Raw genomic sequence first — 19,377 nt, 5'->3', positions numbered from 1 at the left:
CTCCCAGTGGAGGAGCAGGACAGCCCAATTGTGTAGGTGGGAGAACTTCATGGAAAACAGGGGACTGGACCCCTAGCAGAAGGTGGAGGGACTGGGTCCCTGGCTCCTGGTGTGACTCTGCCTGATCATTCACCCACTCCTCCTTAGGTCCCCAACTGCAGAGCACAGGGGTCAGGCAAGGGGGAAACTGCATACCATCCTCCCTTCCCCTCCCCTCCCCTCAAGGTAAAGGCAGAGGTTAACCCCTTTCTCCCCAGCAAGGAGAAGGCCCTGTCCCCAGTGCTGAAGCCCCAGCAGCAGCGCTGCCCCCACTCCCACAGCATCTGACATGAGCTAAACTCAAGAAAAGGCCAAATAACACCAGGAGCCCCCCAAATCCCAGGGACCCCCGTTTCTACCTGATCCCCCATTATGGCTTATGGGGGTGAGGGACTTTGGTACTTCCAAAGCATCCCATCATTTCCCAGGGAGAGAGAAAGGATGCCTATCGCAGGACCAACTTGTCTGTTGTGGAGGTGGGGGAGAGATGAGAAGTTGAAGCTGAGGGGATGGGAGGGGAGAGGGAGAGAGACGGATTTCCTAGTTGTCGGGAAATGGTTGCCATATCCACGCACAGTATGTGGGTTCGCCTCCCTCACTTCAGCCAGAGACCCCCAAAACAGAAGCCGCTGGGGAGACACGGTCTACGTTTGCAGCTTGTCCCAGGGCAAAGCCCCCTCTTTGTACAGATGGGAAAACTGAGGGTGGGGGGACACAACTTGTCCAAGGTCATTTGCCCAGTAAACTGTGGAGCTGACCTCAGTGCGCAGACCCTGGCCTGAGTGACTTCTACCACACCTGTCACTTCCCCCAACCCCACACAGGGGCCAGCTCTCCCAACTTCAGCCCAGTCCCCTTCAGTGCCCCAGTCTGGGTTCTCTGATCCTCACACAGCCTATGTTCCCCCTGCCTAGTCAGGGGACCCTCTGCCCCCTTCACTGAGGGTCCTTCTTGCTGGGGCCAGCTGCAGGGTCTCCCGCCTCCTATCCTGCGGAGACCACTGTGCCCCCCATCTGGGCTTCCCTTTCTCCATCTTCTGCAGTGTCTCCCATACCCCCAATTCAGGGTAGCCTTGCTGCTCTTCCAAACTCCAGGTCCCCTTCCCCTGTTCCGGAGCCGGCTGCAGAGTTTCTTAAGCTCTCTCCTGGTGGCCCCTCTAGCTATTAGGGGAACAGTGTACCTCCATACAAGGGTCTTCTAGCTTTACCCTCTGTAGCATCCACCACGACTCCATTCAGGATTACTTTGCTCCCTTCCCTATTCAGGGGGCCGGCTGCAGACACTATGTACCCCCTGTCCTGAGGATCTCTCTAACTATTAGGAAAATCTTGTGCCCCATCTCATTCAGGGTCCCCTCATCCTACTAATTAGAGTCTCCCATCGCCCCATCCCGAAGGCACCCTGCCCCTATTTCCACCAGGTCTCCTTGTCTACTCCCCATTTTGGGCCCCTTCTCTTATTCTGACCACAGTAGCAGTGTCTTCCAACCCTCACCCGGGGGTCCCCGCTGGCCCACTCCAGGAGTCCTCTACCCCCTGACCCGACCTCGGGGGTCTCCTCAGACGCGGCATCGGTTCCCCTTCATTCCTTGGTCCCCCTGCCCCGCCCCTGTCACTGCGGCGAAGCCGACCGGCCCGGGGCCGAGGGGGAGGAGGCGGAGAGGGCGGGGCCCTCCTCCCCCGCTCCCCCCCCCCCAACTGCCGAGGGGCTGGACCCGGCCGGGCTGCTATAAAAAGGCCGGCATCCCGGTGCTGCCGCAGTGCCACCCGCCCCGTCCTGGCCTCGGGCTCCCTCTCCGCCGGCAGCCGCACCTGCTCCGGCCATGATGAGCTTCAGCGGCGCGGACGCGCTGCTGGGCGCCCCGTTCGCGCCGCTACATGGAGGCGGCAGCCTTCACTACGCGCTGGCCCGCAAGGGCGGCGCGGGCGGAGTGCGCTCCGCCGCCGGCTCTTCTAGCGGCTTCCACTCGTGGGCGCGGACATCCGTGAGCTCCGTCTCCGCCTCACCAGGACGCTTCCGCGGCGCAGGAGCCGCCTCGAGCACCGACTCTCTAGACACTCTGAGCAACGGACCGGAGGGCTGCGTGGTGGCGGCCGCCGCGGCGCGCAGCGAGAAGGAGCAGCTGCAGGCGCTGAACGACCGCTTCGCCGGCTACATCGACAAGGTGCGGCAGCTCGAGGCGCACAACCGCAGCCTGGAGGGCGAGGCGGCGGCGCTGCGGCAGCAGCAGGCTGGCCGCGCCGCCATGGGCGAGCTGTACGAGCGCGAGGTGCGCGAGATGCGCGGCGCCGTGCTGCGCCTGGGCGCGGCGCGCGGCCAGCTGCGTCTGGAGCAGGAGCACCTGCTCGAGGACATCGCGCACGTGCGCCAGCGCCTAGACGACGAGGCCCGGCAGCGCGAAGAGGCTGAGGCGGCGGCGCGCGCACTCGCGCGCTTTGCGCAGGAGGCCGAGGCGGCGCGCGTCGAGCTGCAGAAGAAGGCGCAAGCGCTGCAGGAGGAGTGCGGCTACCTGCGGCGTCACCACCAAGAGGAGGTGGGCGAGCTGCTCGGCCAGATCCAGGGCTCTGGCGCCGCGCAGGCGCAGGCGCAGGCCGAAGCGCGCGACGCCCTCAAGTGCGACGTGACGTCGGCGCTGCGCGAGATCCGCGCGCAGCTCGAAGGCCACGCGGTGCAGAGCACATTGCAGTCCGAGGAGTGGTTCCGAGGTAGGCGCGTCGGGGTGGGAAGGAGGGGGCGCTCCCATGCTGGTCGGGAAGCGAGGGGCAGAACACAGTAGCATAACCCAAGGGGATGCTGGTGGACTCTGTATGGAGGTGGCAGGACTGGAGAGTGCCCTGCTCAGCTTCCCCCTGCGATGTGCATGCCCCTCAGTTAAATAATGGTTTCACTTTGGGTCTCTTGTGGGACACCCCTTGCTTCCTCGCAACTCTGGGTTCTCGTTTGTTTGCCCTCTTCCAGGGTCCTTATGTCTGTCCTTCAACTCTAGGTTTCCTCCGCTCCCCCTCCCAAGGTTAGGTAACCCCATTCCGAGGCCCTTCTCCATCAGTTTCCTTCTACCGCACCAAAGCAGTGCTGGCCTCTAGTCACAGGCGCCTGGGGAGTCTTTGTCCTTCAAAGTAACATGCCTTCCCTGCCCAAGGCTGCCCATCCTCCTTTCCTGCACGCTGCAGGGGACCCCATTCTCCTCCTCACTACATTCGGGGAGGGGCGAGGCATTCTCACATCCTTTCTCCCCGGGGCGGGGGACCATCACCACAACCAGTTGGTGCCTGAGGCTGCCCTTGAATGTCCCCTCTCCCCTTCAGAGAACCTGGGAGCCTCCCAAGTTCGCCCCCCTCCCCCAACTCCCTGCCACCCTGAGTCAGCTAGATTGCAGCTGCAGCAGCTCTGAAGCTGGGCCCAGCCGCTGCAGGGTGACCTTGACCAACACTTGCCCTCTCTGGTTTTCATTTCTTTTTGGGTTGAAGGTGTGGGGGTCGACCACCTGGGCTGCTGACTCTGGGGAGCTCCATGATCCTTCCCGAAGCTGTGTATAAAACTCTTGCATTGTTCTTGGGAGAGGGTGCAGAGGCTTCAACGATTTTCAAAGGGTCTGTGATCCACAGTGGCTAAGAATCCTCACCCACCTGGATGGTTTCTAAATCTTTGCGGGCACTAGCAGGGAAAGCCAGGAAAACTGGGATTTGGATTCACGGCTTTTCCTGTTCATTTTCCTCTCCCCTGCAGTGGCAGAGCCATCCCTCTCCCAGCTCTGCAACAAGGCTCTCTGCTCTCTCGAGCTTTGCCCTTCACACAGGCAGACCATCCCAGGACTTCTGGCCCACCCAGCTGGCTTGCCTTCTTCTCCCACTCCCAAGACTCAGGCCCTGGGAATCACTATCTTGGGATTCAGGATGTTCACTTTCAGGAGATGGAGCCTAGTCTCCAGACCTCCACTGGCCCCAGAAGGTCTTCTGGGAACCAGCAGCTCCTTGCTCACAGGGGCCAGGGTGTGGCTGCCGTTGGCGCAGGGGCTCTCGTGCTAGTGAATGCGCAGCCAAGTGGAGGGAGGGACACAGGAGCTGGCACACAGGCCCCAGGCTCTGCAGTGACCTTGGGCTCTGCACAGCAGAAACCTGCAAGGAAGGGGCTGTGGCTACATGGTGGCTCACGATGCCTTCATGCCTCCACAGGTCACCAGTTCATTAACTTGTTCAGCCAAAGCTCAGAGTTAAGCTCTGTGGGCCAGGTTTCACATCTGAACCCCCAGCACTGCCAGCCCTTGCTGGGGAGCCGAACCAGGCATTAAGACCAGAAATGGGGATTTCCTCTGCCCTGCAAGGTTTCTGCATCCTGAGTTGGGAGAGACAGAGTCTGATCTTTGGAGCCAGATAGACACTAGATTTGAATCTCAGCTCTGCTGCTCACTGGCTGAGTGGCCTTGGGCAGTAGTCATTTGTCTATCACAAAGGATAGGATGAGTTAACCATCCAAGATGGTACCCAGCACCCAGTAGGTCCTTAATCCATGTGTATCACTAGATGCACTAGAACTCAAATCTAAGTGTGTCTAACCCTGTGCCGTGCCTCCTTCTCCCCCAGTGAGGCTGGACCGACTATCAGAGGCAGCCAAGGTGAACACAGACGCCATGCGCACAGCACAGGAGGAGATAACTGAGTACCGGCGCCAGCTGCAGGCCAGGACCACAGAGCTGGAGGCACTCAAAGGCACCAAGGACTCGCTGGAGAGGCAGCGCTCTGAGCTGGAGGACCGTCATCAGGCCGACATCGCATCCTACCAGGTGGGCAGGGCTGAGGCAGAGAGCCAGATTGCCTCACCTATTTGGGTGACCCTGGACAAGACACTGCCCCTCTCTGAGCAGGGTTGCAATGGTTAAGACCATGGGCCTTGGAGTCAGACATACCAGGGGTACCAGCATGCCTTTCTAGCTGTATGACCCCAGGAAAATTACCTCCTCTCTGAATCTGAATCCCTTCAATGCAATGGGGAAAAAAAGAAAAAGAAAAAGACTGCCTGCTGTGCAGAGCTGTGAAGGTTAAAGAGATAGACAAACTTTTCATGAGATGAGTATGAACATGCTCAGCAGGGTCTTGATCACAGTGGGCATTCGGTAGACAGTAACCAGTGTCTGCGAGTGTGGGTAGCCTGGGGAAGGCCTTGGCAAATTCTCCGCATTAAAGACAACTGGCGAAACAAAATATCAGTTTTAAAGAGCTTATTATGCAAGTAATTTGTAGTGATTGGACAAAAATTAGAAAATGGATAAAGCAAAAAGGAGGCAATAAAAATCAGCCATAATGTTTCCCTTTAAGCAGCGACTGAGTGGGCATGAGGACAGGGGAGAAGCTTCAGCCCGTATTTACCGTGCATCTGTGTATCAGTTTCAGTCATCACCAAGAGGTGCTTCTTGAGCCCTTCCTATGTGGCAGGCACTTTGGAGCATTGCGGAAACAATAGGGAACCAAAGCAGACAAGGCTCTGTTCCCACTGAGCATTTTCTTAGCTTATAAGATCTGTAAAAATTCACCCATCATCCCACTCACCAGTGATAACCATTCTTGGGATCTGGTGTGTTTCATTGCAGACCCTTCCCCAGGCTAAGGTTATATACACAGCAGGATTTTTGCTCCACATGGTTTCCATGTCCATGAGCGAAGCCCCCGCAGCTTTGACAGGGCGGGTATTGGCCCCAGAGAGCCTGGTTGGACAGGACTGCTTTGGGGTTGCACAGCACCCCCCTCAGCTTCTCTGATGCTGAGGGTCAGATGCTGGCTGGCACATGACGTGTGTATGACCTCCCTTCCCCAGGAAGCCATCCAGCAGCTGGACGCTGAGCTCAGGAACACCAAGTGGGAGATGGCAGCCCAGCTCCGAGAGTACCAGGACCTGCTTAATGTCAAGATGGCCCTGGATATTGAGATTGCCGCTTATAGGTGAGGTGGGCCAGAGGGCCTTCGGGGTGGTGGGGAGCCTTTAGGAGCCCTCCTTCTTATGAGGAGCTGAGCCTTGGGTTTCAAGCCCCTAGTGGAGCCTCTTTGCCGTCTTAGAGACAGAGAAAAAAAATTTTTATTGTGGTAAAATGTGTATAACATAAAATTTACCATTTAACCATTTTTAAGTATACGGTTCAGTGGCATTAAGTATATTTGCATTGTTGTGCAACCATTGCCACCATCCATCTCTAAGACTTTTTTCATCTTCCCAAACTGAGACTCTGCTCATTAAACAGTGACTTCCCTCTCTCCTCTCCCCCATTTCCCCAGGCCTGGCAGCCACCTTCTACTGCCTGCTTTGGAGGGAAAGGAGGTACTTGAGTTGTCAGGGGCCCTTGCAGTTCTCTCTCTCTTAGAGTTTCTTAGCTCTCTGAGCATTTGTTTCCTGGGGAAATAGAACGGGGGTGATAACAGTACCCACGTCATGGGGTTGTTGGGAAGAGGAGCTAATCCTGTTCACGAGCTAAGCCAGATGATGCAGGTACCACTGGGGTACCACAGAGAAAGCCCTCCATAAATAGCAGGCATGAGAAAGCCGTGAGACCTCCCAGCTTAGCAGTATGCTGCTAAGGAGCAGGGCTAACCCCTTGAGGACCTGTCCCACTGCTGGCTGGTGACCTTCACTTCCCACCTCTTGGCTATGGTCTGTAATCTTGCTACTCAAATCATGGTCCACAAACCAGCACAATTAGCATCATCCACAAGCTTTTAGAAAGGCAGATTCTCAAGCTGCACCCCAGACCTACTGACTCAGAATCTGCATTTTAACCAGATCCCTGGGTGTTTTGTATGCCATTAAACTTTCAAAGCACTGGTGTGTAGGGATCACCCCTACACTTACTCTGAGGCAGGAACTACCAGGTCCTTTTTATTCATTATCTCAGTGAAACAACCCTCTGATGTAGGGATTCTTATGATCCTTTGTTTTTTTTTTTTTACCACTGAGGAAACTGAGGCTTAAAGAGTTTGAGTGGCTTGACTAAGGTCACACATCTAGTGAGTAGCAGAGAGTAGAAACTGCTACTGTCACCCTACTCCTAAAACTCAAAGGATGAGCATCTAAGGTGACAAGAGACCTTTGAAATTCAAATGGGAACATTGTAAGGCCTCTTAAACCCAAATTTATAAATGTGGAATTGTTTGCTTCAGCTCCCACCTTTCTCTTAAATAGCATTTTAGTTGAGGGACAATAAATGTAATTTTTGTTAATGTAGGCGCTCTCTCTTGAGGACCGTTTTTCAGGGGAAAAAAAGTTTTATTTCATAAGTTGCAGCCTTAGCTGCATTAAAGAGCGATGACATTGCAGTGCAGATTCTGGGTGGTTCCTGGGATGATTTACTAAGTGATTTTCTCTAGTCTCCAAGTGCCCACCATTCACATTCCTTCTTCTGTCAGAGTCCATATCTTTGGAGGCTGTGGACCTTCAAAGTAACTCCACAAGACCCCCCACTCATCAACCTGCTTTGAGTTAACAGTAACATGTTCCATTATCCATTCTGCAGAAAACTCCTGGAGGGCGAAGAGTGTCGCATTGGCTTTGGCCCGAGTCCTTTCCCCCTTCCAGAAGTACTCCCCAAAATCCCCCCCATATCCACTCACATCAAGGTCAAAAGTGAAGAGAAGATCAAGGTAGTAGAAAAGTCAGAGAAGGAAACTGTGATACTGGAGGAACAGACAGAGGAGATCCAAGTGACTGAAGAAGTGACTGAAGAAGAGGAGAAAGAGGCCAAAGAGGAAGAAGAGGAAGCAAAGTCTCCCCCAGCAGGAGAGGCTGCGTCCCCAGAGAAGGAAGAGGCCAAGTCCCCAGAGAAGGCCAAGTCCCCAGTGAAGGAGGAGGCCAAGTCTCCAGCCGAGGTGAAATCTCCAGAGAAGGCCAAGTCCCCAGCAGAAGTGAAGTCCCCTGAGAAGGCCAAGTCTCCAGTGAAGGAGGAGGCCAAGTCCCCCGAGAAGGCCAAGTCCCCTGAGAAGGCCAAGTCCCCTGAGAAGGAGAAGGCCAAGTCCCCTGAGAAGGCCAAGTCCCCTGAGAAGGAGGAGGCCAAGTCCCCTGAGAAGGCCAAGTCCCCTGAGAAGGAGGAGGCCAAGTCCCCTGAGAAGGCCAAGTCCCCCGAGAAGGCCAAGTCCCCAGTGAAGGAGGAGGCCAAGTCCCCCGAGAAGGCCAAGTCTCCAGTGAAGGAGGAGGCCAAGTCTCCCGAGAAGTCCAAGTCCCCAGTGAAGGAGGAGGCCAAGTCCCCCGAGAAGGCCAAGTCCCCTGAGAAAGCCAAGTCTCCAGTGAAGGAGGAGGCCAAGTCCCCTGAGAAGGCCAAGTCCCCTGAGAAGGAGGAGGCCAAGTCCCCCGAGAAGGCCAAGTCCCCTGAGAAAGCCAAGTCTCCAGTGAAGGAGGAGGCCAAGTCCCCTGAGAAGGCCAAGTCCCCTGAAAAGGAGAAGGCCAAGTCCCCTGAGAAGGAGGAGGCCAAGTCCCCCGAGAAGGCCAAGTCCCCTGAGAAGGCCAAGCCTCCAGTGAAGGAGGAGGCCAAGTCCCCCGAGAAGGCCAAGTCCCCTGAGAAGGCCAAGTCCCCAGTGAAGGAGGAGGCCAAGTCCCCCGAGAAGGCCAAGTCCCCTGAGAAGGCCAAGTCTCCAGTGAAGGAGGAGGCCAAGTCCCCCGAGAAAGCCAAGTCCCCCGAGAAGGCCAAGTCCCCAGTGAAGGAGGAGGCCAAGTCCCCCGAGAAGGCCAAGTCTCCGGTGAAGGAGGAGGCCAAGTCCCCCGAGAAGGCCAAGTCTCCGGTGAAGGAGGAGGCCAAGTCCCCCGAGAAGGCCAAGTCCCCTGAGAAGGCCAAGTCTCCAGTGAAGGAGGAGGCCAAGTCCCCTGAGAAGGCCAAGTCCCCTGAGAGGAAGCCGAGAAGGCCAAGTCTCCAGTGAAGGAGGAAGCAAAGTCCCCTGAGAAGGCCAAAAGCCCTGTCAAGGAGGAGATCAAGTCCCCAGAGAAGGTCAAATCTCCTGTGAAGGAGGAGGCCAAGGCTCCAGAGAAGGAGGTCCCAAAGAAGGAAGAGGCCAAGTCCCCCAAGAAGGAGGAAGAGAAAGCTCCAGCCACACCAAAAACTGAGGAGAAGAAGGACAGCAAGAAAGATGAGGTGCCCAAGAAGGAGGCTCCAAAGCCCGAGGTCCAGGAGAAGAAGGAACCTGCTGTGGAGAAGCCCAAAGAATCCAAAGCTGAAGCCAAGAAGGAAGAGGCTGAAGATAAAAAAGCAGTGACCCCAGAGAAGGAGGCTGCTGCCAAGGTGAAGGAAGAGGCCAAACCCAAAGAGAAGACTGAGGTGGCCAAGAAGGAGCCTGAAAAGCCAAAGAAGGAAGAGACATCAGCAGCACCCGAGAAAAAAGACGCCAAGGAGGAGAAGGCCACAGAGGCCAAGAAGCCTGAGGAGAAGCCCAAAACGGAGGCCCAGGCCAAGACGGAAAAGGCCGAGAAATCCTCTAGCACAGACCAGAAAGACAGCAGGCCTCCAGAAGACAAGGCCACCAAGGGGGAGAAGTGAGGCAGGGAGAAAGAAACATCCAGAGCAGCCAAAGAAACTCAGGAGGGTCTGGGAGCTCAAGGGTCGGTATAACAAATTTTCATGTTTTTTCCCTTTTCTTTATGTAAGAAGAAACTGTACTTAGACAACAGGGCCCTCGCTCACCAAACAGGAATTTTTGTTAGCAATATGTTAGCAAGAGGGCATTCCTAATCCCCGGCCCCACACCCAAACTCTCCCCAGGCGATGGACAATTATGTTATGATAGCTTACGTAGCTGAATGTGATATATGCCGAATGCCACATGTAAACACTTGACTATAAAAACTGCCCCCCTCCTTTCCAAATAAGTGCATTTATTTCCTGTATGTGCAACTGACAGGTGACCGCAATAATGAATGAGCAGTTAGAAACACCTTATGCTTGAGATGTCTTAACCTATTCCTAAATGCCTTCTGTTTTCCAAAGGAGTGGTCGAACCCTAGCCCAGAGCTCTCTATCCTGGAAGAGCTGGAGCAGGTGGGGCTGGGCATGGCCACTGAATCATGCCAGGGCGCACTTTTCCACTGGAGTCCACTTTCAATTGCTTCTGTGCAATAAAACCAAGTGCTTATAAAATGAAAATGCTGCTGTTATTTATTCTCTTTCCCTGGGCGGGCTGGGGGACAGGGCCAGGGGAGGTCTAGATGTCACAGGACAGAGCGAGCATCAGAGGTCTTGTGCAGGTCTGGGACAGTTACATGGCCTCTCGGGCTATTTCCTGGGCAAACTGTGCCGGGCAATATGCTAGGTGCTTTATTTTGAATGTCCTTTAGACGGGCCGGGTGCATGGTTTCTCAGTGTGGTCCATCGACCACCTACATCAGTATCATCTGGGAGCCTTATAAAAATGCAGACTCGGGGGCGGGCGCCCTGGTCGAGTGGTTGGGTTCGCGCGCTCTGCTTCGGCGGCCCAGGGTTTCGCTGGTTCGGATCCTGGGCATGGACATGGCACTGCTCATCAGGCCATGCTGAGGCAGCATCCCACATGCCACAACTAGAAGGACCCACAACTAAAAATATGCAACTATGTACCAGGGGGCTTTGGGGAGAAAAAGGAAAAAAATAAAATCTGTAAAAATGCAGACACTTTGATTCCACCCTGGACCATTGAATGGGAATCTGAGGAATAGGCCTGGGAAAGTGCATGCTTCACCAACTCCCACTTGATTCTAATGCACACTGAAGTCTGGGAACAGGTGCAGTCCTAAGGACATTGAACAGTCTTATTTATAGAGCTCTGCGTATGTCCTCTTTTGTAAGGAGGGATGAGCCTTCCGAATGAGGGCCATATGTAGCTAATTCACCTGTAGTGAAGACGACAGTCATCACTATTGGGAATAATTTATCAAGTCACTTAATTGGACTCCAGTATACTTTTCCAGACACGATTTTGAAAGCTGTGGTGCTCTTGTGGATTTATGTTGGGGTTTTTTAACTGTAAAATTCTTGTGCAGTTTCCAAGTTTAGGACCTTGTGTAATGATACCTTGTGTTTTCCTAGCACCTCTGCTGGGAATTGCTTCTTTCCCTACCCCAACCAGATGGTTCTCAGAGCCACCATATTTTCTAACTGCCCTATACCACTGGTCATTAGTGATTGGTCTAAGGATGGCCACCTGACCCTAGGTAAGCCAACGAGAGCCCATTTCCTGGGATTTTAAACTTGGGACCAGTGAGAATCGTTGGCAGTCTTCTAGTTGTGGAAGGTGGGAGGATGTGGGAGTCAATAGCTATGGGCTGCCATATTTCCAGCCTTGTGGAAAAGCTAGTCTATGAGCAACGGTGAGATAGGTGGACAGAGACAAGATACCCAGAGAGTTATGGTAGATTACAGATCCCTGATTCTGATGTTTCTTTCCAAGGCTTATTGGCCATTCTTTGAGCCAATAAAGCCTCTTTTTGCCAAAGCTCATTTGGGACATGGCTCTGTAATTTGCAATCAGAAGAGTTCTGAATAATATAGTGACTGAAGGGGGTGGTTGTTTGCTAGAAACCAAATAATCTCTCAGGGAATGAGCAAGTGCCCCCTCGAAGTACTGACCAAGGTCAACTCCTCAGCCCAGGGTCCACATCTCACCTTCAGCAACAGTTTCATCTGTCACTGGTCTAAATGTTTAAAAGAAAGTGCCAAGACAGTGTAGGGAGGTCACATTTAAACCAAGGGGTCTTTAAATGCCATTTTAGAAATGGTTTTGATTGGCTCTTCAAGTTATCAAACGTGTTGAAGGACTCTATGAAAACCTAAGCATTAATTTTCTTAGCAGCTCGTCCCAGGGAAATCAGACAGACCTCCACAGACCCTGGCACATAGCTGCAGTATCTAAATATCAAGCTGGGATCTGGGATCTGGGAAATCCTTTGTGTCTTGTCTGAAAAAAAAATCACAGTTGGCCGAGTTCCCCAAATTGCTTATAATGATAACAACTATCATTTGTTGAGACAACCATGTTTTTAGATACATTCTCTCCATCCATGTGGGAACTTTTCAAGGTAGCTATTCCAACGCCTATTTTATAATGGTGAGAAAACATGTGAGGTGAGTTGCCGAGAGCCATACAGCCAGTAAGTGGTAGAGCCAGGATTTAAACCTACAATTTAACTCCAGAGTCCATATGTTTTCTGTAGTACCATTCCATAGAATCCTGAGCAAGTTGCTTTGGTGTTTCGTTGGTTTAATTTTGGTCATCAAAGGACTGCTATGTAGGGTGACTATTGTCCCGCTTTGCCTGGGATGGAGGTGTTTCCCAGGACAGAGCTTTCAGTGCTAACACTAGGAAAGTCCTGGGCAAATGAGGATGAATTGCTCTCTCTAGTGTTTGGGCAGCCACTTTAGCACTTTCAGAATTTTATGTCCCGCCTCTCCCAATTCATATATTGAAGCCCTAACACCCAATGTGACTTTATTGAGAGAGAAGGTCTTTAGGGAAGTAATTAAAGTTAAATGAGGGGAATAAGAGTGGGGCCCTAATCCAACAGGACTGGTGCCCTTACATAAGAGAAAGAGACACCAGAGATCGATCTCTGTCTCTGAAAGCACAGAGAAGATGCCATGTGAGGACATAGAAGGCAGCCATCTACCTAGAGGAGAGGACTTACCAAAAACCAACCCTGCTGGCACCTTGAGTTTGGACTGGTAGCCTCCAGAATTGAGAAAACAAATTCCTGCTGTTTAAGCCACCCAGTCTGCGGTATTTTGTTATGGCGGCTCTAGCAGACTAATGCAAACACATAAAGGAATTCAGAGGCTGGCCTAATTGAAACACTCAGGGGTGGTGCAAGTTTAGGTCCAGCTAGATTCATGGGCTGAAATGAAGTCACTGGGACTTGATCATGTCCTATCTCTCAGCTCTGTTTCCTCAGCGTTGGCTTCTGTGATAGGCAGCCTCTAAAACGGCTCCCAATGTCTCCCACCTCCTCGTATTCATACTCTTTTGTAATTCCCGCCCCCCCCCCCCCGACACCCTTGAAGGTAAGCGTGACCTTGTGACTTACTTCTAATGACCAGAATATGGCAAAGTGATGGGAGGTCATTTCTCAGAGTAAGTGACAAAAAGAGTCTGGCTTCTGTTTTGCTTGTTCTCTCACTTGCTCGTTCTGATGGAAGCCAGTTGCCATGTTGTGTGCTGCTCTAAAGAAAAGCCCACACGGCAAGGAACTTAAGGAGGCCTTGGCCAACAGCCAGTGAGGGACTGCAGCCCACAGTCCAACCAGAAACAATCCTGCTAACAACCACGTAAGTGAACGTGGAAGCAGCTCCTCCCGCTGAGCCATCAGATGAGACCGCAACCCCAAACAACACGCTGATTGCAGCCTTTTGAGAAATCTTAAGAAGCAGTACTCAGCTAAACTCCCCCTAGATGATAGATATTTGTTGTTTTAAGCCACTAAGTTTTGGGTAATATGTTACACAGAAATAGCTAACTAAAAGAGCTTCTGTCTTAGGAAGACCTTCTTTTCATAGAGATCCTAAGTAGCTCTGGGCTTGTCCCTTCCAGGTACAAATCAGGGAGAGAGAGATTCTGTCCCCATCAGTTCAACCAAAGTCTGAGAATTGAGTCTCATTAGATGATTGGGTCATGTGCCCATCCTGAAATTAAGGGAACATACTAATGGAACCTGCTGGGTCAGTTTCCAAACTCTAGCTCCAGGGATTACATAAACTGGACCTGACATTTCAGAACCCAGGGACAGAGAGGATTCTAAAATCTTCCAGAGAGACAAAAATAGGATCAAGAACTAGAATGACCCCAAACTTCTCTGCATCAATGATAAAAATGCCTGGAAGTAGATACTGATAAATTAAGTGTAAGGATAGAAAAAGGGCAATTTAAATCATACAAAGTCTCAAATATTACTTCCCCAAAATTCTTTCTCTGAAAATTACTAGAGGATATGCTCCAACAAAAGGAGAACATAAACAAAGAAATAAAATATCTGTGAATACAGAAAACAGGGACTATGACAAAGAAGAGATAAGAAAAAAATCCCCAAAATGATGACAAAGAGGAGTTGAAGGATAATAGCTGTGCAGCCCCTGTGCAGACTGGAGTGGATCTGGCAGAACGGGGAATTCCAAGAAAAAAATTAAATTGATAAATTATTTGACATGATCCACCATGTATAAAATTGAATTGAAAGCCTTTTACTGAATTATTGGAGAATGTGAGATTTAGTCAATTTCAAAGAAAATAAAACAAATAATAAAATAACTCCTTTTACTGAACTATTGGAGAATGTGAGATTTAGTCAATTTCAAAGAAAATAAAACAAATAATAAAATAACTCCAAGACAAACAAAAAATTATGTATGAGAGGAAGTGTAATTATGGTACACTAATCAATTCAACAGGTAACAATATTTACATAAAAATAACAAAAGTGATGCATATGGATTACAGCAAAAAGTAAGAAAAATATATGGGGAAGATGAGGAAAGGGAAAATGGAGTGTGTAATTGATCAAAAACATTCTTATCTCATACTAGTCCGGAGAAAGTGCTTAAAATTGATAAATCAAAGGAAAGACTTAGAAACTACCACGGACTAGAGGAAACTGTGGCGACACAATGACTCGTACAATGTGGGGTCCCAGACTGGATTCTGGAACAGTAGTGGAAAAACCAGTGAACTCCAAATAAAGTCTGTAATTCAGTTAACACAGTCATGCGCCCGTCAACATTTCAGTCAACAACAGACCGCATATATGATGGTGGTCCCATAAGATTAGTACCATATAGCCCAGGTGTGTAGTAGGCTATACCATCTAGGTTTGTGTAAGTGCACTGTATGATGTTCGCACAATGACGACATCGCCTAACGACGCATTTCTCAGTATGTAGCCTTGTTAAGTGATGCCTGACTGCAGTAATGCACCAACGTTAATCTCTTAGTTTTGACAAATGGACCGTGATCGTTTAAGAAGTTAACATTAAAGGAAGCTGAGTAGGGTATTCAGGAACTCTCTATACTATCTTGTAGCTTTTCATTAATTTAAAATTACTTCAAAATAAAAAGTTAAAAAAAACTGGTATATCAAGAGATTGCATATGATTAAAAACATAGAGGTAAGTATCTGAACCTAAGATGTAGAGTTGAAGATACGAGTAGATGGGGTTCGGGGAGAGGAAGCAAAGGCCCCTGTGCATTATTTTATTTTATTTTAATTTTTTTGAGATTGGCACCTGAGCTCACAACTGTTGCCAGTCTTCCTTTTTTTAATTTTTGTTCCTTCTTCTTCTCCCCAAAGCCCTCCAGTACATAGTTGTATATTCTAGTTGTGAGTGCCTCTGGTTGTGCTATGTGGGACGCCGCCTCAGCATGGCCTGATGAGCAGTGCCATGTCCGCACCCAGGATCCGAACTGGTGAAACCCCGGGCCGCCGAAGTGGAGCGCACGGACTTAACCACGCGGCCACAGGGCTGGCCCCCTCTCTGCATTATTATAAGCAGATCATCACCAGACAAAGCAAACAGGGACCAAAACAGCATCTAGTCCAATCTCTTCATTACACAGATGAGGAAACTGAGCCCAGAGAGGCAGGAGCCTGGCTAAGGCCAAACAGGCAGTTGGTAGCAGAGCTATACTCTCCTATTTGTTCTACAGAGAAAATATGAATTATATGGATATTAAGAAGATTTTAAAGATTTTTAAGAATCTGATTTTTTAAAAATTGCCCTCAGTGACCCTTACTTAGAAAATGTACATTTATTCAATTGCGAAATCACAGGGAAGATATGAAAGGTGTTAGAGCTTCAAGAACTCTAATGAATCATTGACCCAGCAAATGTCCACAGAAGACAAGAAGGGACTTGTCCAGACTGGAATCCAGGTCATCAGCTTTGGCACCGCCATGATCACCACTTACTGAGCTCTTCCCAAGGGCTGGGCCCTGGGCTACACATTTTATGTCCACAGTCTGACAACAGCCCAATCAGGTGAGCACTATTGAACCTGCATTTCTCAGTTGAGGAAACTGAGGCTCAGAGAAGTGGACCTTGCCCAAAGTCCCATAGCCAGGAAGAGGTGGAGCCTGGATTTAAATCGAGCCCTTCTGACCACAGAGCCCAGGCTCTTCCTTACTCTGCCATCCTGCCTTTGCCCTCTCCTGGGACATATTACATGGCCACCCCCAAACCAGATGCTGGAGGTATTTGGAATGCCAAAAGCCCCAGCCCTCCTTGATGACATCATTGTCATGGTGGCCCCAAGTGGCACAGGCAGGGCAGAAGGATCGGACCCGCTGCCCCTCCTCTTTTGCCTTAACTGGACACATTCCTAAAGCTGTAGGCAGGATGAGCTGGCCGGATACCAACCAGGACTGACTTTAACCATCTGCCAAACAAAATCATCCTCCCTGTGGAGGGTAACAAACCTTAGGAAAAACCGATAGAGTCAATTTGCTAAGGAATTGCTTGTCAGATGTCAGAGGCCTGAGGGACACAGATGATATGTGGAAAGGAGCTGACTGCTTTAGGATGTGCCCTTCCTGCGGCTAGCTGTTGGCTCAGCAGATATAGCCGGGTTGATGAAAAACATCCTTCATTTTTTTCTCAGGGGGATTGTTTCAGACAGGCTAGGTTAGGTTCTGTCTGTAATAATCAACAGCTATATCTCAGTGGCTTAACACAAAGAAAGCATATTTCTCACTCATGTTACACATCCATTGTGGGTCGGCAAGGGTCTCTGTTCATAGTGGTCACTCAAGGACCAAGCTAATAGGGGATCCATCTAGACCCCGACTTCCAAGTTCACTGAGGCAGGGGAGAAAGAAGGTGGCAAACCACACACAGGCTTTTAAAACTTCTACCTGGAAATGATACAGGTCTCTTCTTGTCAACATTTCATTGGCCAAAGCAATTCGCAGTTATTTCGAACATAAGAAGGAATGGGCAGAGTAGTCCTACCAAGTGCCTGGAGTGGGGAGAGTGGGGCACCACTGATTACTCCATAGCAATGATCCAGAGAATTCTGATCTGGCAGCTCCTAAGGGGATGCTCTGGAAGTTTCCATATTCATCAGTATTATTTCTGTTGCAAATGGTAAAAACAGAATCAAATTAGTTTAAGCAAAATACTTACTACTGCTAGTGATAATTAATAATAATAATAAATATATTAGCTTACATAACCAAGGAATTCAAGAAGGTTGACTTGCTTCAGATATAGCTAGATCCAGGGGCATTCTCAAATGATGTTCCCAAAGATGCTGTCATTCATTTCTCCATGCCTTGGCTGTTTTCTTTTGTGTAGGCTTCCTTCTCAGGTAGGACCTCTCCATGTGGTCTCCAGAAGTTTCAGGCTTACATCCCACCAGTTTAGTAAACTCAGGAGGAATAAAGAACTCTTGTTCAATATTCCAGGAGAAGTCCAGGAGTTGGTTCTCATTGGGCTGGTAAGGTCGCATGCTCCTCCTTGAGCCAATCCCTGTGGCTGGGCATCCATGGGACAATGATGAGCTAGGCAGTGGTCACTTGCCTATGCCTGGAGCTGGAGGAATATGTCAGGTCCTTCAAACTGAAATTGAGAGTTTGGAAGGCGTGGTTCCCAAAGGAAATTAGAGATACTGTTACCAGAAGAAAAAGGAGTGGATGCTGGGCACTGACAATGATAAAGTCCACAGTTGTTTGCGTGCATGTAGCAGAAGGTCTGAGAGAGCAATGATACCCAGTGTCAGTGGGTGTACAGAGAAACTTGAATTTTCTGGAACTAATGTTTGGAATGAAAATTGACAAAACCTTCCTGGAAGGCAGTCTAATGAGATATGTCAAAAGCCTTTAAAGCTTAGATACTCTAACCAAAGCATGCCACTTCCAGGAATGTATCCTAAATAATCAGGTCGGTACAGAAATACTCAAATACAAAATCCATTCACTTCAGTTTTCTTTATATTTTGGAAAAATGAAAAATACCCTGAATATACACTAAAAGGAGATTGGCTAAATACATTAAATTACATATATATTAGTAAGCATGTTGGAACCAAAAAGAAAATTAGTTTTTAATTTTAAAAGTAATTTATATCACTGAGACCTAACAGACACCTATGGAACACTGCGTGCAACAACAGTAGAATATACAATCTTCCCAAGTGCACATGGAACATTCTTCAAGACAGACCATATGCTGAGCCATAAAACAAGCCTCAATAAATTCAACAGGGTTGAAATCAGACAAAGGATGTTCTTGGATCACAAGACAGTGAAATTAGAAATTAATAACAGGAGGCTGGCCCCGTGGCCGAGTGGTTAAGTTCGCGCGCTCTGCTGCAGGCGGCCCAGTGTTTCTTTGGTCCAAATCCTGGGTGCGGGCATGGCACTGCTCATTGAACCACGCTGAGGCGGCATCCCACATGCCACAACTAGAAGGACCCACAACGAAGAATATACAATGATGTACCGGGGGGCTTTGGGGAGAAAAAGGAAAAAAATAAAATCTTTTAAAAAAGAAATTAATAACAGAAAGAAATTTGGAAAAGTCACAAATATGTGGAAATTAAATCACACACTGCTAAATAACCAAAGGGTCAAAGAAGAAACCACAGGGAAATTAGAAAATACTTTGAGATGAATGAAAATGCAAACTTATGGGAGGCAGCTAAAGTAATGCTTAGAGGGAAATTTATGGCTGTAAATGACTACATCTAAAAAGAAGGATCTCAAGTCAATAACCTAACTTTCCACCTTAAGACAATGGAAAAAGAAGAGCAAACAATACCCAAGGAAGAATTAGAGTGGAAACTGATGAAATAGAGAATAGAAAAATAAGAGAAAAATCAATGAAACTAAAAGTTGGTTCTTTGAAAGATCAACTAAATGGACAAAACCTTAGCTAGACTGATGAAGAAAAAAAGAGAAAAGACTCAAATTACTAAAATCAGGAATGAGAGAGGGGACATTAATACCAACCTTACAGAAATAAAAAGGATTATAAAGGAATATTGTGAACAACTGCATGCCTACTAATTAGATCATTTAGATTAAATGGACAATTTCCTAAAAAGACACAAACTACTGAAACTGACTCAAGAAGAAATAGAAAATCTGAATAGACCTACCACAAATAGAGATTAAATTAGTAATTTAAAAACTACACACAAAGAAAAGTTCAGGCCCAAATGGGTTCATTGGTGAATTCTACCAAACATTTAGAGAAGAATTAACAGCAATCTTTCTCAAACTTCCAAAAAATAAAAGAGGAAGGAACACTTCCTAACTCATTCTCAGAGGCCTGTAGTACCCTAATGCCAAAGTCAGACAAAGAACCACAACAAAACTACAGACTAACATCCCTTATGAATACAGATGCAAAAATTCTCAACA

General features: G+C 49.2%; 1 protein-coding gene and 1 long non-coding RNA gene across 2 annotated transcripts; one reads left to right on the top strand and one right to left on the bottom strand.

Moving 5' to 3' along the window:
* The first annotated feature begins 1,772 nt into the window (after window positions 1–1,772).
* Window positions 1,773–10,144, top strand: NEFH (neurofilament heavy chain). The gene is given in 5 exon segments (XM_070626930.1): window positions 1,773–2,744; window positions 4,620–4,819; window positions 5,848–5,972; window positions 7,535–8,903; window positions 8,906–10,144. Coding segments are annotated over 5 exon segments (3,213 nt in total). The 5' UTR covers window positions 1,773–1,861; the 3' UTR covers window positions 9,542–10,144.
* A 4,218-nt stretch (window positions 10,145–14,362) lies between these two features.
* LOC139084702 (uncharacterized) lies at window positions 14,363–17,704 on the bottom strand. Its single transcript, XR_011542321.1, has 2 exons — window positions 17,183–17,704; window positions 14,363–17,086 (listed from the first exon to the last, which is right to left on the bottom strand). It is a non-coding gene; the product is annotated as an uncharacterized lncRNA (long non-coding RNA).
* Between the last annotated feature and the right edge of the window lie 1,673 nt (window positions 17,705–19,377).

Source organism: Equus przewalskii, chromosome 7, assembly GCF_037783145.1.
Source record: "Equus przewalskii isolate Varuska chromosome 7, EquPr2, whole genome shotgun sequence".
Classification (NCBI taxonomy): Eukaryota; Metazoa; Chordata; class Mammalia; order Perissodactyla; family Equidae; genus Equus; species Equus przewalskii.
Note: the sequence above shows the minus strand (reverse complement) of the source record. Positions and strands in the feature narration are given on the sequence as shown.